Source organism: Lepidochelys kempii, chromosome 1 (assembly GCF_965140265.1).
Source record: "Lepidochelys kempii isolate rLepKem1 chromosome 1, rLepKem1.hap2, whole genome shotgun sequence".
Lineage (NCBI taxonomy): Eukaryota > Metazoa > Chordata > Testudines > Cheloniidae > Lepidochelys > Lepidochelys kempii.
The window spans coordinates 164,616,812-164,640,180 of record NC_133256.1 but is presented as its reverse complement, the minus strand read 5'-3'; the positions used below and the strand labels follow the sequence as shown (position 1 = coordinate 164,640,180).

At 40.4% G+C, this 23,369-nt stretch overlaps 1 protein-coding gene across 10 annotated transcripts in view; it reads right to left on the bottom strand.

Moving 5' to 3' along the window:
• Positions 1 to 427: 427 nt before the first annotated feature.
• SYNJ1 (synaptojanin 1) overlaps positions 428 to 23,369 on the bottom strand; it is a 107,505-nt gene continuing 84,563 nt past the window's right edge. For 6 of the 10 annotated variants that reach the window (XM_073362090.1, XM_073362107.1, XM_073362119.1 and 3 more), the window contains 3 exons: positions 16,340 to 16,448; positions 14,717 to 14,940; positions 428 to 3,496 (listed from right to left, as the gene is read on the bottom strand). In XM_073362090.1, the coding sequence (XP_073218191.1) occupies positions 2,642 to 3,496; positions 14,717 to 14,940; positions 16,340 to 16,448 (1,188 nt within the window). In that variant the 3' untranslated portion in view covers positions 428 to 2,641. Of the gene's footprint in view, positions 3,497 to 5,711; positions 5,736 to 5,757; positions 6,501 to 14,716; positions 14,941 to 16,339; positions 16,449 to 23,369 lie in introns of those variants that run through there. The other 4 variants (XM_073362156.1, XM_073362173.1, XM_073362164.1 and 1 more) reach the window with 3 other exon arrangements.

Sequence of the window (23,369 nt, the reverse complement as noted above, 5' to 3'; positions counted from 1 at the left end):
GTACAACGCTACTGCACGACAGCTGTGCCACAATAGTGCTTTAGTGAAGATGCTATTATGCCAACGGGAGAGCTTCTCCCACTGGGGTAGTTAATCCACCTTCCTAAGAGATGGTAGTTATGCTGATAGAAGCTCCTTTGTCAACATACTGCTGTCCACCCAGAGGGTTAGGTCGAGATAAGTATGCCACCGAGGGGTGTGGAATTTTCACCCCTGGCCTGAGATCCAACTGTCTGCTTTGCCTGTGACCTTGGTTGAGTCACTTATTCTCTGTGCCTCTGTTCTCCCATTGTGAAATGGAGATAACAGTACTTTCCTACCTCACAGGGGTACTGAGAGAATAAATGCATTATAGATCATGAGGCACTCACATACCATGGTAATAGGGGCCATGTAAGTACCAAAAATAAAAGAGAATAAAGATAAATTTCTTAAAGACAGGTATATTTACTTCAGTAATACATTACTGCATTTCACAGGATAGGTATGGAATGTTGTATGCCACCGAGTTTTAATACTGCAGTTTTATAAAGTATACCATCATAAATGTTGTGTGCCACAAGCAATAAAATTGTTACACATTAACAGAGCAATTTACTATGGGGAACACAATTCATGAAAATACGTTTAGCATTTCTAATTTTACTTCAGTATTTTAGTACTTTTGGTAGTAATTATTTCCAGTAATACACATTAGAGTGGTTAGCTATTTGTATTATATACTTTAGCATCTTTTTGTGCAGTATTTTGTCAAACTCCTTAATCCCATGTAAGTGTTGAGGTGCTGCATATTAAGTACATTTTAGACAGCAGTTTGTAAGCACTGTAATTAAATATTCATCAAGGAACATATTTATCACAAAGCTGCAATTTGCACAAGCAAAGTTTCCAAAACAAAATTGTTTTGCTAATGTAAGACTGTACACCAAACCCACCAATCACATAGATATTAATAGCCACAGTTTAAACTAGTTAATTCACATATTGAAGCACAAAGTTTATCACAGGTACTGTGTTTAAAATTTACAGGAACTTTTTAATGACCTGAACAGAAAAAAAGCACAATATAAAACTCACTACTGTAACTTCTATCCAACAGCATCTCCTAATTATACTGTTAAAGGAAGAGTGGATTATTTCTGAATGGAATATTTTGATAGTATTGGAGAATTTAGAAGTAGTATTGTCATATTCTTTTGCAGCTATAAATGTAATGCTAGTAACTATGATTCACTTACAAATGTTGCAAAAATAGCATAAATTGTTTGCTAAGCCAATAAGTGCAGGTGTGTATGGTGGCTCACCCCCAGTACATCTCATAACAAAATTTTGATGCATTCCATTTTTGATGAATGTACACAACTTTTTATATGAAAGTCATGTTATAAAAGATACGGTGAATGGTAAGGAACATTACCATTTCTTTAGCATACATAAAGATTTCTTTAGCAACACTTGTTATTTTAAATTCCTTCAAGATACCAAAATACCACATTTTATGCAAATATCGTGAACTTCAGAAAACTATAGAAACAGGACCAGTTGCATGTTTACAGTATCCTATGTGAAAAGATGTAGCCTCCACTGACTTCAAAGCAGCACAAATATGGTGTTTACAACCTCTGGGGGAGGGAAGAATGCTGATTTATCACAAACAGAAGGCTGATAGAACAGTACCGTTCAGCTCAGAGGGCTGCTGCTCTCCTGCTTTCTCTGCTGAAGGCAAGGTTTTGAAACTATAGCAGTTAGTAGAGAGGGATGAAACTGGGCAAAATGGTGCCCAAAACACACTCCTGAAGTCACTGCATAATTGCTTATTTCCTCACCCACATCTTTACAGCGGGAGCCTGGTTTTAAACATCAAAGCAAAAGATGAAAAATGGGATTTATTTTTTAAAGGGTGAAGAGAAAGACTTCTGTAATATTAGTAGTTTCCAATTTCTGGGGAAAAAAAGCCTTTAAGAGAATGATGAATAAATGAATAAAACTGAATATTAAATAGCTATTCTAAGTTTACATCAACAAATGGAGGAAATTAGTAGACAAAAAACTCAATAAATTTAATATTTACTATATTAGTATATGAGGTCTTATTTGTATTTTGAAAGTAACTATTTTAGTTTGTGCCTCAAATTTAAATATAATTAAGTCTTACTAATCTACATAACCTCTGTTATAAATTACTTTCTAAATAGTACCTGTCCACATTCAATATTTTGATTAAACTTTGCTGCTCTTTGGTAAATATTTATAAATATCAGTTACCAAACAGTAAAAAGGGACTGGAGGGGTCTAACAGCTGGAAGTCTCTTGAGCATTTTAAAATTCCTCTGAGAAGAACAGAAATGAAAGTGCTTCATAAACAAAAACTAAATTTCCAAGAGTGTTGTACATTCTATGAGGATTAACGACTAATCCTTTCAATATTACTACATCTAAATTTATCTAATTGTGGACAATTCATTTGTGCACTACCATATATACATATTCAAAATTTGTACACAAACAGTGGTTGCTATGAATAGAGTTAAGGTTCAGTGCATTTGACAATAAATTATTGCACATAGAATAACCTCAATGCCCAATTATTCTTTTGGATACACCTAGCAACAAACTTAAAATCTCTTTTATTTTAGAATGTCTATCTTTCTGTAAAATCTTGTGTTGGTGACACTTTAGGTGCTAACAAGGCAAAAGGATCTGTAGGGGATATAGTCTGGGTTATTCTTGATGGTACAGGAGGTGCAGGTGGTCTTCTTGCTGGCAGCATATAGAAGGAATCAGCAGAATTCCAGTCATTTTCAAAGGTAAAGTCTGAGCCAGGAAATATATCTGGTTCAGTGCCCACTAAATCTGGAAAACCAGTAGGTTTCCTGGAACGGACTCTCTTGAATTCTGTAACACATTCAGAGGACGTCTTCAGTTTTACACTGGAATCCTCCTCTTCCTCAAATGTTACCCATCCTTTCGGTTTTGTATTTTTCACGATAGAAGATTTACTTTGCAAATAAAAATTATCTTCAAAAGCACTGATAGAGAACATAGGCTTGCCTTTACTAGGATTTGGACGATTTAAAGAGGGGAAAGGGTTACAAGCAGCAGGTCCTTCTATTAAAAGCTGTGAAGTTACTTCAGGTTCTTGCATTTCAGTTCTAAACGGGTTTCCAGCATTAACTGTTCTTTCAGTGAAAGGATTTGTGCTGTTCAGTCTGGTAACCAATGAATTTGGAGAACTGCGTACATGTTCCTGGGATTTGCTATAGGCTGGATTAGGAGGCATAGCTGGCATGCAGTTTACAGTATCCAAACTGTTAACATTGCTTTGTGTTGCAGAAGGCAACCAAGTCAACTCCTTTTGGTTTAAAGTTGGAACAGGTGATATTCGAACAGATGTCTGAACCTTTGATGCAGCAAGCAGATTAAATGACAGATCTTCAAAAGGGTCATTGTTTAACTGTGTTTCAAGTTTAATGCCATAGACTCCATTTGCTTTAATCTGTAAAGAAAACAAGGTGTTCAGTAGTAGCATTTCAGTTTGCTTTTAAGATCCTTACCATCTCCCATTTCTCATTGTTCCATTGTGGCAAGAATACAAGCTTTGGGACTTAAACAGAAGCCTCAATGCAGTTTAGTTATAATGTATACAGTGTACACGTAGTAATAATGATTATTTGTTTTCTAGGCAACATTCTTTTAAAAATCCCATTTGCTAAGTGCACAAAGACAAATACCTCCTTAGTTCTTGTAAATAATATAAAAATGTTACTCTTATTTGCTGATGCAACTTGAATACATTTCATGCAACTATCTGAATCAAAGCACTACTGTACACCACATTTAATAAATTATAAAAATTACACTTTACCATTTGAAGAACTGGGGCAAATACGGTATATTCTAAACAAGTGATAACACAGCACAGAAAACGTTTTAAGTGCTATGGGGTCATTGTTTATTCACAATTTATAAAAAGGGTGATGTTATTAATATTTAAGTATCACAATGAATGGAAAATTAGTGTTATTAGTACATATTTTACTTTAAAAAAAGCCTAAATTAAGGCACTCATTTCTCTGCACATGAAGTGATGATCACCAGCCTTTAAAAAAAAAAAAGAAAAAGAAAATGTATTTTAAATAGCAAGTTATCATTGTTTAGAATATGACCAAATGAGAATAATAATAATTTTCTCCATGCAACTTCCTCATCTTTTAAAAACTTATGAAAAAACATTCCTTCTTTTATAATTTCCTTGTGTGACCAAGTGTGTACAGTATAACCGTCACATTCTCTCTAACACTATCTAAAAAAGCTCAAATATGAGATTTGTTACATTAATCCTATTATTATGGATAGTTTTATGCTCCATAATTAACTAAAGTGAAGGAATTATGTTCAAGGTTCTTGATTCTCAAATTCATAAGCAACTCAAACTTTTAATATAGCTATGTCAGCCTTAATTTGGAATTAACAACATGAAAATTATTTTGTTAGTGAAAGTTTTGTTGAATGACGACACTAATTGCAATCATCAACTAAAATTTAGCTTACAAAAAAATCTACATTCGTTTATCTCACAATCTCAGTGTTATTTATTTACTATAAGTACTTTCAGGCTGTTCTGACTCCTGAGAATTGTTTTATAAAGCAACACACTCAGTAGCCAGCAATGAACAATTATTGGATCATGTGCTTTATAAGTCTAAGGCCTACTCTATTATTAAAAGTTTTGCCAGTATAGCTACACCAGCAGCTTCTGCCAGTATAGCTTATTCCATTTAGGCAAGCAAAAGAAGCTATACCAGCAAAAGCACTTTTAGACTAGAGCTTTTGCCAGCATAGAAATTTTCCAGATAAATCACACCTCAGCTGACACTGCTCTGCCTGCAAATGTTTCTAGTGTAGATCTGGCCTAATACAGATATAAATTTGTAATTAAATATAATGCATCTTGAACTACACTACATAAATTGCAGGAGTAATTTGGGGGAAAAAATCGCATTAGACTACATACATTTACTAATTTTCATGGGGAATGTAGAAAAAATGGTAAAGCTAACTATAAGATAAATGTAAGTCAACTACAGTTCAACAGAATCTGCTTGAGTCCCATGTTGATCAGGCAAATAATTTAATTTTATGATGTCCAAGATCAACTACAACACAATTATTCTTTAATTTTAACTAGAAATATTGAAGTAATGTTGGTCAGAGGTCTTCAAAACAAATTCCTGTCTTTCACTGATTCACATATAAGAACTGAATTTTTTATATGAGTATATTTTACTTCCCAGGATAGCAGCTATTCTATTGTTTAGACTTTGAAAAGGTAAAATCTGTTTCTCATTAAAAAAACTTTCTGAAAGCTTCATCAAGATTAAATTTGAGGTAATAGTTCATGTTACTTCAAAGCTCTATTTTGCTCTACAAAATAAACAAGCTGTGTAAGGCTTTAATTGGTTCATAAAAGATGATGAAGTCAATTTTTCACTATAGTGCTAGCAAATAAAGCTAAGAGACTCCTTCTGTCAATATTCATCTATTAAGAAAGGAAAAAGCAAACTTTATGGCATGACAGTTGTTTTAGTACGTGGACAAGTGGTTTTTAATGTGGATGAGACTGCAGATGTATGAAGCAAAAAAAAGACTCATACATCTTTTCTGCTAGAAGAGATGGAGATCACATACAAGATTGGTAAGTAATCAGGTACCTGTTACCCTGATGGTTGCTCCTGCTTGTGAAAGAAAAAAAAAAGACATCAAAGGAAAAAATTAGAGGAAAAATCCAAGGTACCTCACCAACCTTAATAATTCTTATTATCCAAAATGTTTTAAATACTATATTACGTGTGAAGAAAAATGTCTGATGTTATGTATACAACAGATACGAGATGAGAATATCAGTGGACTTAATACCCTGTATATTGAATTTTAAAATTTTGTTGAAGTAGAATTTCAGCTGGAGCATAAGATTTTATAAATTTGATCATGAAGACTCAACAACATACTACCTGGTTAATTTAAGTCAGCTATTACTTTGACGTTATCACATCCTATGGAGCAGTCTATGATAATTTTAAAATACTTTTTCCAAGCACTTAGTCCATGTAGTTCATTTAGCAAGAGAGGGCCTATAACAGTTAAATCTCACATTCTATCAGAAAATGTCATTTTACATTTAAAATGATCATTTTCACCTTAGTTTTAAAGGTACTTTTTTATATTGCAACATTTTGATTACCCCTCTAGTTATAGAACCCATGCAATTAATATTTTTACAGTAGTTAATTTTATAAAGACAGACAACAAGAGTTTTAAGGTTTTCAAATGCACAAAAATTCAGTAATCTTTAATCAGAGAGTGGGATCTGGACCCATAAACTTCCAAAAGACGAACGTCAACTTAATATTTTCAATCCAAAACTCCTTTCAGAAGACTGTATGTTGACAAATAATACTAAATAAATGAAGTAGTCATGGTTTCCACTCTATAATTAAATTCTACAAAGAGAAGAAAAATGAAAGATGAGAACAATACTTTAAGATCAAAATAGACATCTGAAATTTCCGTTGTGATTAATACAGATAATTTTAGAATAACATTTGGTAAGGACATTCACTGCACATATTTCACAAAAAATTTCAAGTTTTAAACTACATCAGAAAGGTTAAAAATAAGGCTTTTGAAAATGACACTTCAGAATCAATATTTAATCAGAACATTTAATACATTCTGTAGTACTTCTTGTGGCAGCTAAGGTGCCTCTATCAGCAGACTCATATCTACTTCTGAATACAGAACTGCAGAAGCTCTGATGTTCTGAGACATTTGTTTAATCATTTAAGTATATTTGTAAAGTCCATTCATACTGTGAAATGGAGATAAACTGTCATAACTACTATGTAAAAAAAAAAACCCTCCAAAAAGTGTGATAATCAAGTTTTGGTTATTTTTAAAACTATTTTTTTGTTGTAAGTTTCCATCAGAGAAGAAAAAAATTAGCAGCCAAAGGTGCTCAATGCAGGGAGTGATTCAGAGGCAGGGAGAAGTGCAGGAGAAGGAAGAGGAAAGGTGATATTTATAGGCTTTCAACTAGAATTTAAAATCTTTAACCCATCAAAGACCCATTCAGCCCTAATCCTAAGCATGCTTAAGCACTGTGCTGAATAGGGATCAATTTAAGCACATACTTAAGTGCTTTGGTGCAACTGCTTTTAAGGTTGACACATTCTTTGATGTGAAAAAATATCTAGAATGTTGACATAAACACAAAGCATTAATTTCCTGTTCCATAGAAAATTTCTTCTAAAAGAATGTTTCAATGCCTATTTGTTGATGTTCAGTCAAAGTAAGCAGTCCAACAACTGAGAATTACTGTACATTTAAGAGACCAAATTCACTGCTGGTGTAAATGGGCACAAGTACACTGATGCTTTTTAAGGTAGTGGAGAATTTGGTTCAGTATCTGATTACTTGGAAGCGAAGTCCCTAATTGCCAACATTGATCTTTAGTATTTTATAGCTTAGGGAAGAATTTCAGCCTTCTGTGCATACACAGTGTACTGCAAATGTGCTTTTAATTTTTTTTAAAATAAATGTTTAAAAAGAGAGGGTTACTCACCTTGTGCAGTAACTGAGGTTCTTCTTGATGGTTGTCCCTGTGGGTGCTCCACTTTAGGTGTCTTGGTGCCCTGCGCTTCTTGTTGGAGACTTTTGGTAGCAGTGCCCAGGTTGGCCGTGCTCATGCTGCTCCGAGCAGCTACCCCAGGCGCGCAGCCAACAGCCACCCAGTTCCTTCTCTACCCACAGAGGATCGAGTTGAAACTCCAAACCAGAGGGGAGGAGGGTGGGTAGTAGAGCACCCACAGGGACAATCATCTCGAAGAACCTCAATTACTGCACAAGGTGAGTAACCTTTTCTTCTTCGAAGTGTGTTCCACTTTAGGTGACTGAAGATCAGTGCCCCTTGGTGGAGAGGAGGGGCTTCGGAGCCTATGTATGTACAGTGGAGAGCACCGATAGACTGAAGTGAGCATCTGTAGCTGACTGCTGTTCCAGGGCATAATGTTTGGTGAAAGTATGGGGCAATGCTCAGGTAGCTGCTTTACAAATATCAGTGATGGATACATGTTTGAGAAAGGCTATGGATGTGGACATAGCTCTAGTGGAATGTGTGCGAAGTCCAGAAGGAGCTTTCAAATTGTAATTTTGGTAACATCACTTGATACAATTAAAGATCCATTTAGAAAGTCTCTGTTTGGAAATGGTTTGGCCTCTTGATCGTTCTGTTGTGGATACGAATAGCCTGGATGATTTTCTGAATGTTTTTGTTCTCTCTACATAGAACACAAGCACTCTGTGGACGTCTAGCATGTAAAGGAATGCCTCCCTGTTGCTGGCGTGTGGCTTGGGGAAGAATACAGCTAAGTAAATGGGTTTGTTGAGATGGAAGAGAGAGGCAACCTTGGGTATGAATTTAGTGTGTGAGCATAGGATTACTTGGTCCTTGAGGAATGTGGTATAAGGTGGCTGAGCCATTAGGGCACCCAACTCTCCCACCCTTCATACTGATGTGATAGCTACTAAAAAGGCGACCTTCATGGATAAGTGTAGGAACGAGCAGGTCACTAGCGGTTCAAAGGGCTTGCCCATGGGGGCACGGAGAACCAGGCTGAGGTCCCACATAGGTGGTCGGGTCCCTTAATGTAGGATAAGTGTTCTCAATAAAAGGGCTTAGTGAGTGGATGGGTGAAAATGGGGAGTCCATCTACCTTGTTGTGAAAGGTGGTGATGGCTGATAAGTGCACTCTGAGTGAGCTAGTCGAGAGGCCTGATTTGAGTGTCAATATGTACTCAAGGATAGTGGGTAACGGGGCAGATTGTGGAATGATTTGCTTGTCTCAGCACCAAATGGAGCATCTTTTCCACTTGTGTGCATATGTTTCTCATGTGGAGTGATATCGGTTGTTAAGTAGAATGTCTTGGACCTCCTTGGAGCAGTTTGTTTTGAGTTCTGTCATCCATTGATTAGCCATGCCTTGAGACGAAGTGTTGGAATGTTAGGGTGATGCAGGCATCCTGCATCCTGTGTCAGTAGGTGAGGCAGGAGGGGAAGGATTCATGATCTGACAGACATCTGGGTCAGGTAAGAGAACTATGTTTGTCCAGGCCATGTTGGTGTAATCAAGATGACCCTGGATTTGTCTGGTCTGATCTTGTGTAGGATACGACTCAACACGGAGATCGGGGGTAAGGCGTACAGGAGTGGGGCTTCCCATTTGAGGAGGAAGGTGTCTCAGAGAGAGTTATGTCCCAGTCCTGCTTGGAGGCAGTATTGTGGGAATTTGGCATTGTGGGTCGTGGAGAAGAGGTCTATTGAGGGGAATCCCCATTGTCGGAATATAGTTTGCAGAATTTGTGGGTCCAGTTCCCACTTGTGCATCTGTGAGAAGTTCCTGCTGTGGTCATCTGCTGTGGCATTCTGGTTTCCAGGTAGGTAGGATGCTGTGATGTCTACGTTGTTGAAAATGCACCATTGCCAGAGGTGGACTGCTTCTGTGCAGAAAAGATAAGAGAGGGCCCCTCCTTGGCGATTTATATAAAACAGTCACCAAGTTGTCCATGAGAATCTGGACAGTTTTGTTGTGGATCGGGGGAGAAAGTGATGATAGGCATTTCGAACTGGTCAGAGCTCCAGTATATTTATGTGGAGATGTGACTCCTGTAGGGACCACCGGCCTGGATGGTGTTGTGGGCCAAGTGTGACCCCATCCTACCAGAGAGGCATCCGTGGTGATAGTGACTGATGGGGTTTACTTTTGGAAGGGAACGCCTGAGCGGACATTTGTTTGTTTTGTCCACCATGCGAGCAAGTCTTTCACTCTCCTGGACATTGTAAGCCATCTGTTGATCAAATGTCTGTGAGGAATGTATACAGTGCATTGCCAGGTTTGTAGACTTCTCATATGCAGGCTGGCATGTTTCACGACAAACGTCGTAGCCGACATGTGTCCTAGAAGTTGTAGGCATGTTCTGGCGGACGTTTGTGGACTGTGTCTTACTATTGTGATTAGGTTTGTTAAGGCAAGAAACCATTGTTGGGGTAGCCATGCTGATGCCGTGACACAGTTGAGGTATACCCCTATAAAGTCCAGTTGTTGGGTTGGGGTCAGGGTGGATTTCTGTAGGTTGATTTGTCACCCTAAGTTTGTAAATAGGGTTAGAGTGGCGTGAACTGCCTCGTCATAAGTCGGTGCTTTTAACAGGCAGTCGTCTACATCGGGGAATATGGTCACAACCTGCGTGTGAAGATGTGCTGCTGCCACAGCCAGTACTTTGGAAAAAACCCTTGGGAGCCGTAGATAGGCCAAAGGGAAGTACTTTGTATTGATAGTGTAGGTTGCCAAGAGTGAATCGTAAGAGTCTCCTGTGCGTGGGGTGGATATTGACGTGAAAATAAGCATCCTGCAGGCCGAGGGCTGAGAGCCAATCTCCTTTCTCTAATGCTGGAACTATGGTTGCTAGGGTTACCATCTTGAAGTGCTGTGTTCTCACAAACTTGTTTAGTTTGTGTCGGTGCAGAATGGGCCTCCATTCACCTGTTTTCTTCGGAGTGAGAAAGTAATGCAAGTAGAACCCCCGAGCCCTGTGGAACCAGTACCGGTTCAGCACAGCACCTAATTGCAGGAGATGGTGTATTTCCTGCTGTAAGAGGTGCTTGTGAGATCGGTCCCTGAAGAGGAACGGGGGTGGGTAGATGGAACGGAAAGAAAGGGGATGGAATAGCTCAGTGGTTTGAGCATTGGCCTGCTAAACCCAGGGTTGTGAGTTCAATCCTTGAGGGGGCCATTTAGGGATCTGGGGCAAAAATTGGGGATTGGTCCTGCTTTGAGCAGGGGGCTGGACTAGATGACCTCCTGAGTTCCCTTCCAACCCTAACCTTCTATGATTCTATGAATAGCCCTTCTGTATAATCTCCAGAACCCACTTGTCTGTAATGATGATTCTCCAGACTGGGTAAAAGAATGTAAGGCAGTCCCCAAATGGGCTGGGGATTAGAGGTGACTCTGGGATTGGAGAATATGGGGCTATCGTGTCCTTGACCAACACTTCAAAACAATTGCCTAGAAGTGGATGGCTGAGACGTAGACGACTGGTCCCGCGTCTGACGGTGTCTCGTTGGGCGCTGCTTGCAGAATTGATCATAATGTTGTTGAGGCTGAGTGTATGGGTCAGGACGGAATCGCTGGTTGTAGAATCTGCTGATTCTCTTTTTGTTCACAGTGATATAGATACCAAGCATCTGTAATGTTGTACGAGGGTCCTTCAGGGTGTGTAAGGAGATGTCCGTGCTCTGCAAACAATTTTTGCCCCTCAAAAGTAAGTCTTCTACTGTCGCCTGGACCACCTTGGGGAAGCCACAGAGATGGAGCCATGAAGCCCTCCACATGACAACAGATGTGGTGATGGAGCGAACCGCCATGTCAGCAGAATCTAGAGAAGGCTGCAAGGCAGTTCTGGCGATGAGGAAGCCTTTTGCTATATCGGCTTTATATAGTTATTTTTTGTCAGATGGGATGTGCTCAATAAAAGATGACATCTAAGAAAAAATGTGTGTGTACTTAACCAGTAATGCAGAGTAGTTTGCTATGCGAAACTGGAGGGTCACTGATGAATTGCCTTTCTTGCCGAAGAAGTCTAGGCATTTCCAATCTTTATCATAGGGTTGGTTTTGGTTTGATATTGCTTCCCCCCTTGATTAACTGCCTCTACCACCAATGAGTTTGAAGTAGGGTGGGTAAACAAGAACTCAGCTCCTTTAGCCGGCATGTAGTACTTCTTGTCAGATCGCTTACACGAAGGTGGGGCTGTGGCTGGAGTCTGTCCTACAGTTTTTGCTGGGTCCATGATGGCAGCATTAATGGGTAGTGCTAACTTGGCTGACTGAGAAGCTTGCAATATATCTGTCAGCTTGTGTTGAGTCTCTGGTAACTCAGCCAGTGGGATGTCTAATGAATCTGCTACTTTTTTAAATAAATCCTGAGAGTATTTAAAGTCATCTCCCAACGTGGGTGTGTGTGTGGCATTATTGTGTCGGCCGGAGACGAAGTGAGGATTTGAGTAGGTGGGAGGGGAACATCCTCTGGCCTGTCTGCAGATTCCTCAACTTCCTCCTCCAGCAGTTCTGGGGAAGCTGGAGCAGATGGCAGACACGATTGCTGTGTCCTGGATCTGGATGGACTGGATGGCTGGGTTTTTTGGGTTCTGTATAATGCCCAGGGGTTCCAGTATGCTCACTGCGGCAGGAAGGCCATGGGAGGGGGCACCCATTGTGGGGGTTGCCTATCCACGCCCTGTGGCTGAGCAGGTCCAGGTTTAGGAGAGGAGTGGTGAGATGTGTCCACTCCTGTCTCCACTTCCTCCTCTTCATCACTGGAGAGAGGAGGGGCCAAGCCAGCAGGTATAATGATGACACTTAGCGCCGATCTGGCCGGGGTGCCATCGGTGCCAAAGAGTAGAGTTCCCGGGGTGAAAGCAGTAAGGAGGTCTGCAGGGCTGACAAACTGCTGCAGTACCAGGATACTCAGTGCCGACAGCGCAGGCAAGCTCAGGCTAGGAACCAGTGTTGTCGGTGCCGCAGACCTGTCATATTGTATTGGTGCAGCAGGTGGCGCCTTAGCGCTGCTCTGTGGCTGAGGTTTCTGTTCCCTTCACACTGAGCTATAAGGCTTAGTTTTGCCGCTGCAAGAGTGAGACCGCACAGGGTCTTTCACTCCTCGGAGCGGACGATGCCATTGCCTCATGGCCTGGCGCTCTGGGTGCCATTGGTACCGTGGCAGTTTTTGCAGTCATGGATTGCCTTTTAATTTTTTTTTTTTTTTTTTAAAAGGGGAATTCTGGTGTGGTGAGGAGTGAGAGGCATTTTTGTGGCTTTGCTAGGACCAGGGTCCTTAGCAGCCATTTTTGAAAAGGACCCCATATCTGAGGCAGCTGCAGGTGACGACTGGAGAGGTGGTGTCCTGGACTCAGGGTCAGAGGCAGGTCAGAGGGATCCCTCCATCATTAAAAGTTTGAATTGGAAGTCCCTGGCCTTTCTTGTCCGTGCTGTGAGTTTCTTGCAGTGGGGACTCTTTACCTATCTGGCTTTAAGATTAAACTTAATAAGTTTATGGAGGAGATAGTATGATGGGATAGCATGATTTTGGCAATTAATTGATCTTTAACTATTCATGATAAATAGGCCCAATGGCCTGTGATGGGATGTTAGATGGGGTGGGACCTGAGTTACTACAGAGAATTCTTTCCTGGGTATCTGGCTGGTGAATCCTGCCTATATGCTCAGGGTTCAGCTGATCGCCATATTTGGGGTTGGAAGGAATTTTCCTCCAGGGCAGATTGGAAGAGGCCCTGGGGGTTTTTCACCTTCCTCTGTAGCATGGGGCATGGGTCACTTGCTGGAGGATTCTCTGCTCCTCGAAGTCTTTAAACCACAATTTGAGGACTTCAATAGCTCAGACATAGGTGAGAGGTTTTTCGCAGGAGTGGGTGGGTGAGATTCTGTGGCCTGCGTTGTGCAGGTCAGACTAGATGATCATAAAGGTGCCTTCTGACCTTAATATCTGTGAATCTATGAATCTATGAGTAAAGTCTCTCTCTCCCAGGCAACGGACACACTGCAAGTGGCCATCTGTCACTGGTATTGAGAGTCTGCATGTCAGACAGCACTTGAAACCTGGCGAGCCAGGCATGTCCGAGGCTAGCTGAATACAGAATGGGAATAGTCCCAGTCTAATTCCTCTTCAGGAACTATCAGCCTGAGGCGGGGAGAAAAACAGAGAGGTTTTCTTTTTTTTTAAATGGGAAACGAAAGAAAAATGAAGGGAGATTAACAACGAGGGAAATTAAACTGAGAAAAGGGCAGAGAATAAAAGCAATATGAAAGTAGATAAGGGTGCGGCCAACCAGGGCACTGCTACCAAAAGTCTCCAACTAGAAGTGCAGGGTGCCACAATATCTAAAGTGGAGCACCCATAGGGACAGTCCTCGAAGAATTATTGCTTTTCTTAAACAAAGGGTTTGTTTTTAAATTATACTTTAGCTAGTACACAGAACAGAGCATTCAATGTTACTGAATTAAAATGTCAAATTATTTTGGAGTATTGTATATTTTAATGAACACCATGAATTAAACAGAATAAATGTACTTTAGTTAAAATTAGGACTCAGCTTTCCCACCTTGAAATGAATTAGCTCCAGTATGAAGCTCCAAGTATTTCTGTGCAAGATTTAGAGAGATCTCTTAAGAAAAAGTATCTATTAAGTTGCCCAGTCTGTAAGGTACACATTTGTGTTATTGTGAAATGTATTCAATTTTGGAAAACATTTTTTCATATAAAGGTACAAGATTACAATTCTATTGTTACATGACAAGATGTAAGAACACGTAATTTATATTTTAGGTAACTATCAAAATGAAAAATTCTCAAGAAATTAAAAAAATAATATTCAGGGTTTACATTTTCAGTATACAAGGACAATATAGAATCACCTAAGTGTTATCTTACTGCTGTGCTGTTATCCTGCTGTGCTTAGGTATCAGAAGTTTAATCATTAATGGTACTTTTTTTTTGTTCTGGGGCTTTTCTGTGATCTGTGATGTTAAGTCAAGGTAGGCTGTGTTAAGGCACAACACTAAAATATTCAGTTGTACACTTACTTGCTGTTGTGAAGTAACCGATTCTGAAGGCAAGCTGTGGGATGACCTACTCCGAGGAGGTGGTTGCGGTGGTGCTTCCAGATTCTGTGGAGAAGTTGTCTGAGATGTATGCATCATCATAGGCATAAGAGGCTCCTGCATTTTTTGAACAGATGGTGGCTGAATGGTGGGTTGAAGAGGAACTACGGCCTGAGGTTTAAGTGGTTCAGGAAGCAAAGGTGACACTACAAATACATTTACAATGCATTTTATTAGAAATATATTCTGGATGTTTTCTCCATAAAAATGATTAATAAAATAGATATCTAGATAACTAAGGTAAAACATAAAATGTATTTTGAAAGTCACTGTTGTACAGATGTACACTCTGAACAATACATATTTAAGACAGTTTTATCAGTCAGTTTAGGATGGAGGTTGAAGGTGGTCCCATTGAAAGTCAATTGGTCGTGTGCTCCTAATCACTTAGGTGCTTTTGAATATCCCAAGATAACACTAGTGGTGCAGCTATTAGGAGCACCAGGCTACCACAACACACAATGTGTTACATATTCCTCTTGGCACATTAAAAGTTACTTGTGAAATACATCTAAGGTAGGAGGTAGTACTATTTCCAGGGCAAAATGAGGCAGCACACTTCTTAAGTATTTTCCCTCTAAAAGCACATTACACTTGAGGCACCATGATCTACACTGGCTGCTAGTTTATTTCTAAGTGCAGTTTAAGGCATTAGCTGCTGACTTAGATTATTCCATGCATTATGAGTAAGGCTAAGTTTTAGTCATGGATATTTTTAGTAAAAGTCATGGACAGTGAACAAAAATTCACAGCCCCTGTGACCTGTCCATGACATTTACTAAAAAATACCCATGATTAAAAATTGGGGTGGGGGTGGTGGACAACGGCCTTCCTGGGGGCCCCACGGGAGCTGGGGGAGGGTGGCGCGCAACCTGGGACTCCTGCACCCCAGAAGTGGTGACATTTCCCTTGCTCAGCTCCGTCCTAGACGAAGGCATGGCCAGGAAGCTCTGCACACTGCTTCCACCTGCAGGCACCACCCCCGCAGCTCCCATTGGCCCTGGTTCCCGGCCAACAGGAGCTGTGAAGCCAGTGCTCTGGGCGGAGGCAGTGCATGGAGTTGCCTGGCCATCTAGGATGGAGCTGAGTGAGGGGATGTCACTGCTTCCAGAGAGCCCCCCAGGTAAGTGCTGCCCAGAGCCCTCCTCACCTTGTCCCATGCCCCTTCCCCCCCAACTCTGCTTCTGGGGAAGGGGGACACCGGGGCCCAAGACTGCTCCAGCGGCGGCCGGTGTGACTTGCGCAGGGGCTGCCTGAGTTGCCTTTGAGCCAGGCGCACTGGCTGCTGCAGAAATCATGGAGGTCATGGAAAGTCACATAATCCGTGACCTTCGTGACAAACTCACAGCCTTAATTATGAGGAATGGCCATACATTATTACATGAAAGAATCGTCTTGTTTCACAGAAAACTAATGGCTTTTTCAGTTGGAAGCAAATCAAAGGTAAGGGTGGGACAGGTTTGGATAGGGTAAATAAGGCAGCCAACCTAGATTTGCCATTAAACAGTAGATTACATTTCCTTTTCTTCTAAAGTATAGCATTACCTCTTGGCGGTTCAGCTGGCTTGGTTTGGGTTTCAAGTGTTGGCCTCCCCACAGACGGACGGACATGGCTTTGTGGTGCACTAATAACTCCAGCTCGGGGTGGAACAGTCTGAAATAATAATTGGTAAAAATAAAATACTTTAGCTATACTTCTGGAACTAACGTGATCTCCTGCTGAATGACTGATGATTTTTTTTGTATTGCAGCCATGCCAAGGGCCCCCAGTCATAGACCAGAAGCTCTACTGTTCTCAGAACTGTACAAACACGTAACAAAAAGACAGTCTTTTACCCAGAGAAGTGGGAGTCACATAGGTGGCTTAAAACCTTTGTTCTTCTGTCTCAAGAAATATATGTTCATGTCATTCTGAAAGTAGTAATAGTTTTGTCAGAATTGGTAAATTGCTAATAAAAATTTGGTGGAGTTGAAAACCACTCAGAGGTCATTTCTAAACAGAAGCAAAGGAGTACTGCAGGATGGGAAATGAAGAATCACCATTTTCCGGAATCAGAGATACTCTGGGATAGAAAAGACCTAACAAGCAATCATTGTAAACCATTTATACAGCACTATAAAAGTTTACCAAGCCCTTTACAAACCCCAGTAATAATGCATTCCATGCCCCGAAGACCTGTGATGTGCAGTGCAGAAAATGTTATGCTTGACCTGGGATTTATTCTTTAGAACCCATTTTTGCAAATCTTACATGTAGGTACAGTGTCTCCAGGAAGGATGGGGACATTCTGCCTAACCAAAGAGTGCCAGTAAATATGTAGGCTATTGGATATCCTTTTTTGATGAACTTGTAGAGCAGAGCATTAAAGGAGAAATATGAAACTATTCCAAAGAGGAATTTAATTTGAAAGAACACACATGCCTATAAACTGCATGTGGTGTGAGTCATGCTACCAAGAATGGATACCAGAAGAAAACGAATGATCACATAAAGCAAATGTTTTCTGTCCCCAGTTTATCCATTGTTGCCAATCCTCCTGTGAGATTTAACAACAGTGAGAATGACCCAGGGACGTTTTTGGAAAAACTTATACACATAATTCCTCATACAAACTGTGTCTTTAAAAAAAGAAGAAGAAGATATCACCCTTGATCTAGCCTAATACATTTACTAGATTTAGAAGACAATGTTTAATGGCCCTGGTCCAGTATACCTGGGTTAAGTCCATCTGACTTTTAAATGCTTTAAGCCACCAAGCATCAAAAAATAAAAAACACGTATAGTTTTCTTCCTTTTGACTGCCAAGTGGCAAAAAAACAAAACAACAACAAAAACCCAAAACCCACACCCAAAAAACCCAAGGTAGTTTTTAGAAACAAGTTTTGTTAGAATAAAACTCATCCCAAGAAACATGCCCACTTCTTTTCCTTTGGATGTTTAGGAACTGGATATTTAGGATGATATTCCAAGATCTATAAAAGAAGTTGTTTTCCTTAGGAAACCTATATAGGCTCCTCTGAATCGGAACAGAATAGAAATAAAGGCTGAAGCCGTCCTTAAAACCACACAGTATTCGTGAAATAAGCAATAATAGGACATTGTGGCTGTCTCTAATTCTGTAAGTCTTATAGCAGAAATAACTGCTGCCAGAAAGGCCGTGTAAATCAAGGAAAATAAGGAAATTGAGCTCTGAGATTTGAATGATTAATGGGTTAGGGCTCTAAGAACCAACTAGTTTTGGACTGAAGTTCAGATGGTGGTCTTTAAGAAATCCATCACATACAGATAGGAAGTGATGAGATTTGGTTTGTTTTACTGAATTATGCCAGCAATTGCCAAGATGTGGACCTTCCAGGAATTGGCCTTTAGCCCCAAATTTAATTCTTTTTGAAAAAGTGGTACAAAATGTTAATTTTGATCTGATTTATTCCATTTCCTGGAATAGGAACTATTGGTGGAATCTTTGCTGGGTGCCAGCCAGTTTTAACAACTTCTTTGGAGTATCCCTTTTTGGTTAGTAATGGCAACAGTCTCATGTCAGCGCCAGAAAAGGGACAGGAAAAGATTTCTCCCATGGCTCAAATTGTTTCTGTTTCCTCAGAAATGGAAACAGCCAGTTTAACACTTCTGATGGAACAATGAAGGCCAGATTGTTGAAAAATTACCTCAAGATCCTTGCACTAGTCAGGTCTGGGGCAGCAGGAAGGTTGTTTCAGTAGTAGTTGTCCAGGAAAAACAACAACTGAAGATTTAAAATAACCTCTGCTTTCTCTTGGCAGGGTCTTTGCTTTCTCACTAGCTAATGTGGTATGAAGGGCATCCACAATGAGGTATCTACATTTCTGGTTTTGTGGAGGATAGATGACTCAGATTCAACTTTATGATTAGCAAGGACTTTGCCTCAATGGTTTCTCCCCAACACATCTTCCTTCTGGTCAGTAGCTAGGCCAGATTTTCCTAGATGCGATAGCTGATGGATGCCTTCATCAAGTAGTTGCTGAACTGACTAGAGGGGATGCCATTTTAGATTCGGTTTTGGTGAGTAGCGAGGACCTCATAGAAGAAATGCTTGTAGGGGACAATCTTGGTTCAAGTGATCATGAGCTAATTCAGTTCAAACTGAAGGGAAGGATTAACAAAAATAAATCTGCAACTAGGGTTTTTGATTTTAAAAGGGCTGACTTTCAAAAATTAAGGAAATTAGTTAGGAAAGTGGATTGGACTGAAGAACTTATGGATCTAAAGGTAGAGGAGGCCTGGGATTACTTTAAATCAAAACTGCAGAAGCTATCGGAAGCCTGCATCCCGAGAAAGGGGAAAAAATTCATAGGCAGGAGTTGTAGACCAAGCTGGATGACCAAACATCTCAGAGAGGTGATTAAGAAAAAGCAGAAAGCATACAGGGAGTGGAAGATGGGAGGGATCAGCAAAGAAAGCTACCTTATTGAGGTCAGAACATGTAGGGATAAAGTGAGACAGGCTAAAAATCAAGTAGAGTTGGACCTTGCAAAGGGAATTAAAACCAATAGTAAAAGGTTCTATAGCTATATAAATAAGAAGAAAACAAAGAAAGAAGAACTGGGACCGCTAAACACTGAGGATGGAGTGGAGGTTAAGGATAATCTAGGCATGGCCCAATATCCTAAACAAATACTTTGCCTCAGTCTTTAATAAGGCTAATGAGGATCTTCGGGATAATGGTAGCATGACAAATGGGAATGAGGATATGGAGGTAGATATTACCATATCTGAGGTAGAAGCGAAACTCAAACAGCTTAATGGGACTAAATTAGGGGGCCCAGATAATCTTCATCCAAGAATATTAAAGGAATTGGCACCCGAAATTGCAAGCCCATTAGCAAGAATTTTTAATGAATCTGTAAACTCAGGAGTTGTACCGTATGATTGGAGAATTGCTAACATAGTTCCTATTTTTAAGAAAGGGAAAAAACGTGATCCAGGTAACTACAGGCCTGTTAGTTTGACATCTGTAGTATGCAAAGTCTTGGAAAAAATTTTGAAGGAGAAAGTAGTTAAGGACATTGAAGTCAATGGTAAATGGGACAAAATACAACATGGTTTAACAAAAGGTAGATCGTGCCAAACCAACCTGATCTCTTCCTTTGAGAAAGTAACAGATTTTTTAGACAAAGGAAACGCAGTGGATCTAATTTACCTAGATTTCAGTAAGGCGTTTGATACCATACCACATGAGGAATTATTAGTTAAATTGGAAAAGATGGGGATCAATATGAAAACTGAAAGGTGGATAAGGAATTGGTTAAAGGGGAAACTACAACAGGTCCTACTGAAAGGTGAACTGTCAGGCTGGAGGGAGGTTACCAGTGGAGTTCCTCAAGGATCAGTTTTGGGACCAATCTTATTTAATCTTTTTATTACTGACCTCGGCACAAAAAGTGGGAGTGTGCTAATAAAGTTTGCGGATGATACAAAGCTGGGAGGCATTGTCAATTTAGAGAAGGACCGGGATATCATACAGGAAGATCTGGATTACCGTGTAATCTGGAGTAATAGTAATAGGATGAAATTTAATAGTGAGAAGTGTAAGGTTATGCATTTACGGATTAATAACAAGAATTTTAGTTATAAGCTGGGGACGCATCAATTAGAAGTAATGGAGGAGGAGAAGGACCTTGGAGTATTGGTTGATCACAGGATGACTATGAGCCGCCAATGTGATATGGCCGTGAAAAAAGCTAATGCGGTCTTGGGATGCATCAGGAGAGGTATTTCCAGTAGAGATAAGGAGGTGAGACCTCACCTGGAGTACTGTATGCAGTTCTGGTCTCCCACGTTTAAGAAGGATGAATTCAAACTGGAACAGTTACAGAGAAGGGCTACTAGGACGATCCGAGGAATGGAAAACCTGTCTTATGACAGGAGACTCAAGGAGCTTGGCTTGTTTAGCCTAACTAAAAGAAGGTTGAGGGGAGATATGATTGCTCTCTATAAATAGATCAGAGGGATAAATACCGGAGAGGGAGAGGAATTATTTAAGCTCAGTACCAATGTGGACACAAGAACAAATGGATATAAACTGGTCATTGGGAAGTTTAGACTTGAAATTAGACGAAGGTTTCTAACCATCAGAGGAGTGTAGTTTTAGAATGGCCTTCCAAGGGAAGCAGTGGGGGCAAAAGATCTATCTGGCTTTAAGATTAAACTTGTTAAGTTTATGGAGGAGATGGTATGATGGGATAACATGATTTTGGTAATTAATTGATCTTTAAATATTCATGGTAATTAGGCCTAATGGCCTGTGATGGGATGTTAGATGAGTTACCCAGGAAAGAATTTTCTGTAGTATCTGGCTGGTGAATCTTACCCATATGCTCAGGGTTCAGCTGATCGCCATATTTGGTGTCAGGATGGAATTTTCCTCCAGGGCAGATTGGAAGAGGTCCTGGAGGTTTTTCGCTTTCCTCTGTAGCATGGGGCACAGGTCACTTGCTGGAGGATTCTCTGCTCCTCGAAGTCTTTAAACCACGATTTGAGGACTTCAATAGCTCAGACATAGGTGAGGTTTTTCAGGAGTTGGTGGGTGAGATTCTGTGGCCTGCGTTGTGCAGGAGGTCAGACTAGAGGATCATAATGGTCCCTTCTGACCTTAGTATCTATGAATCTATGTGGATTGAAGAGATCTCAGAACTGATTATCTCCTGCCTAGGACATGGGGATCTAACCTAAGTGCTGACTTGGTGGTAGGCTATTGAGTTCTTGTGCTGTATTGATAATGGAAGAAAACTTTGGAGTTATTTGCAGCAAAGGCAAAAATTCCCTTCAGTACCTCTTAAGAGGAGATCTATGCAGGCTAAGGTCATGTCTACACAGTAGGGTAATGTGCACTAGAGGGGTGTGATTTCTAAAGTGCATTAACATATTAAACCTTAATTGTTCCATGTAAACTCTGCAGGTATGCACTAATAGTTCTCTAGCGCTCTTTAACATAGTGCTGTTTCAAAGAATACTACCTAAAAATTCCCTAGTGCGCACCAGTAGTCTATGTGGACCAATTAATGCATAACATGTGAGAGTGCTTTAGAAGTCACACTCCCACAGCGTGCATTGTCCTACCATGCAGACATGCCCTAAGCAATTTCTCAGGACTGTTAGCCTTGGCCTCTGTCTTGTCAGTCATTTTGGGGGCCTATCCAAGGAGGAGCACTGCTGAGGTACCTTAGAGAAGGGAGACAACATTCTCTAATAGACAGCGAAAGCCCAAGGAATCAATTTAGACATGTAAGTACATTTTCAATTTTGCTGCCTTTCGTTTTGTTTAGATAAAGTGCTGTAAGTATCCAAGAATCTAAGGAGACAGAGCTTAACTCCAAAGCCAAAAAGTGATTGGTCTGGATCTGCCTCCCTCCTCATCAGTTCACTAGGAAATAGAATGTATTGGCAGACACCGATACAGAAAAAAACATCTTAACCCCCGTTTATCTCCAAGCATTTTGTAAACGGCTCTTTTGGTGGAATTCCCTACAACTTCCTATAGAAGACCAAAATATAGCCTAAGTGATTTTTATTTTCAAAAATATTTCTTTATATCTAGCCTAAATTCCCTTTAACAAGTTCATTCCATAACTTCTTTCTTTCACAAACTGATGGACACTTAATGCCTCAAACGCACACAAAAATATTCTATCTAGAATATGCTACTGCAGTTTATTTTCCTCTGAAACTGCTATTGTTGTGATTGCAGTGAGGAACAAACAGAAGGAGCAGAGATCTCCTAAGCAACAGAGCTCCCATTTTTCATGCAAATGTCCTAATAAATACAAGCCTTCCGCAACCCAGTAAATACTATATAGGTTCTTCCTAGGATATTTTGCAAAGTATTGTGAGACGCATCAGCAAAGCTTTAAACAATTATTTCCAATATTTGTAGACAGCTATCACCTCTTAGCAGTCTTTTTAACAAAATGTATATGTTGTGGCAAGGCATCTCCTTTGCCTTGTTGGGCTCAGCATCTTCCCCCTTTGTCAGGGTGGGGTGGTTGTGGTGGAAGGACCTGGAGTAAATCAGTTTCACGAAGGAGAGGTTTTATTCTTCACTTGGGTATTCCCCCCCCCAATATTTACAAGGTAGGCTTCAGAGTAGGCCATGGGAGTAGTACTCTTCAGCCAAACCAAAGAAAAATTCACACTAGAACAAGGGAATACCTTTTCCTGTCCCCTCTCTGGGATGTTGCCTTGTGATGCTAGTGCCAGTTCTTCCCCAAACAGACAGTTAGCTAGCTTGCTTGCTGGGAGGAGAGACGCTTTCCACCCAGGAGAAGCCTTTTCTCCCTGCTGCAGATCGTGTCTCATCTCTTCACGTCTTTCTCACCAGAAGAAGGGATTTTAAAGGTCACAGGCAGCCCTTAACTGGACTCAGGCATCCCTAGTTGACCTGAGGTAGCCTCTTTTCAGCTCATGGAGAAAAGAGCTTTTACCATTCTAGTACGGATTCCACCACTCTTACCGCTGTGCAGTCTGACTTTGCCACAATATCTAAAGCCTTTTAATTTTTCCCCATAGGCAACTCTTGGAAAAAGTATTTGCCAGCTCACT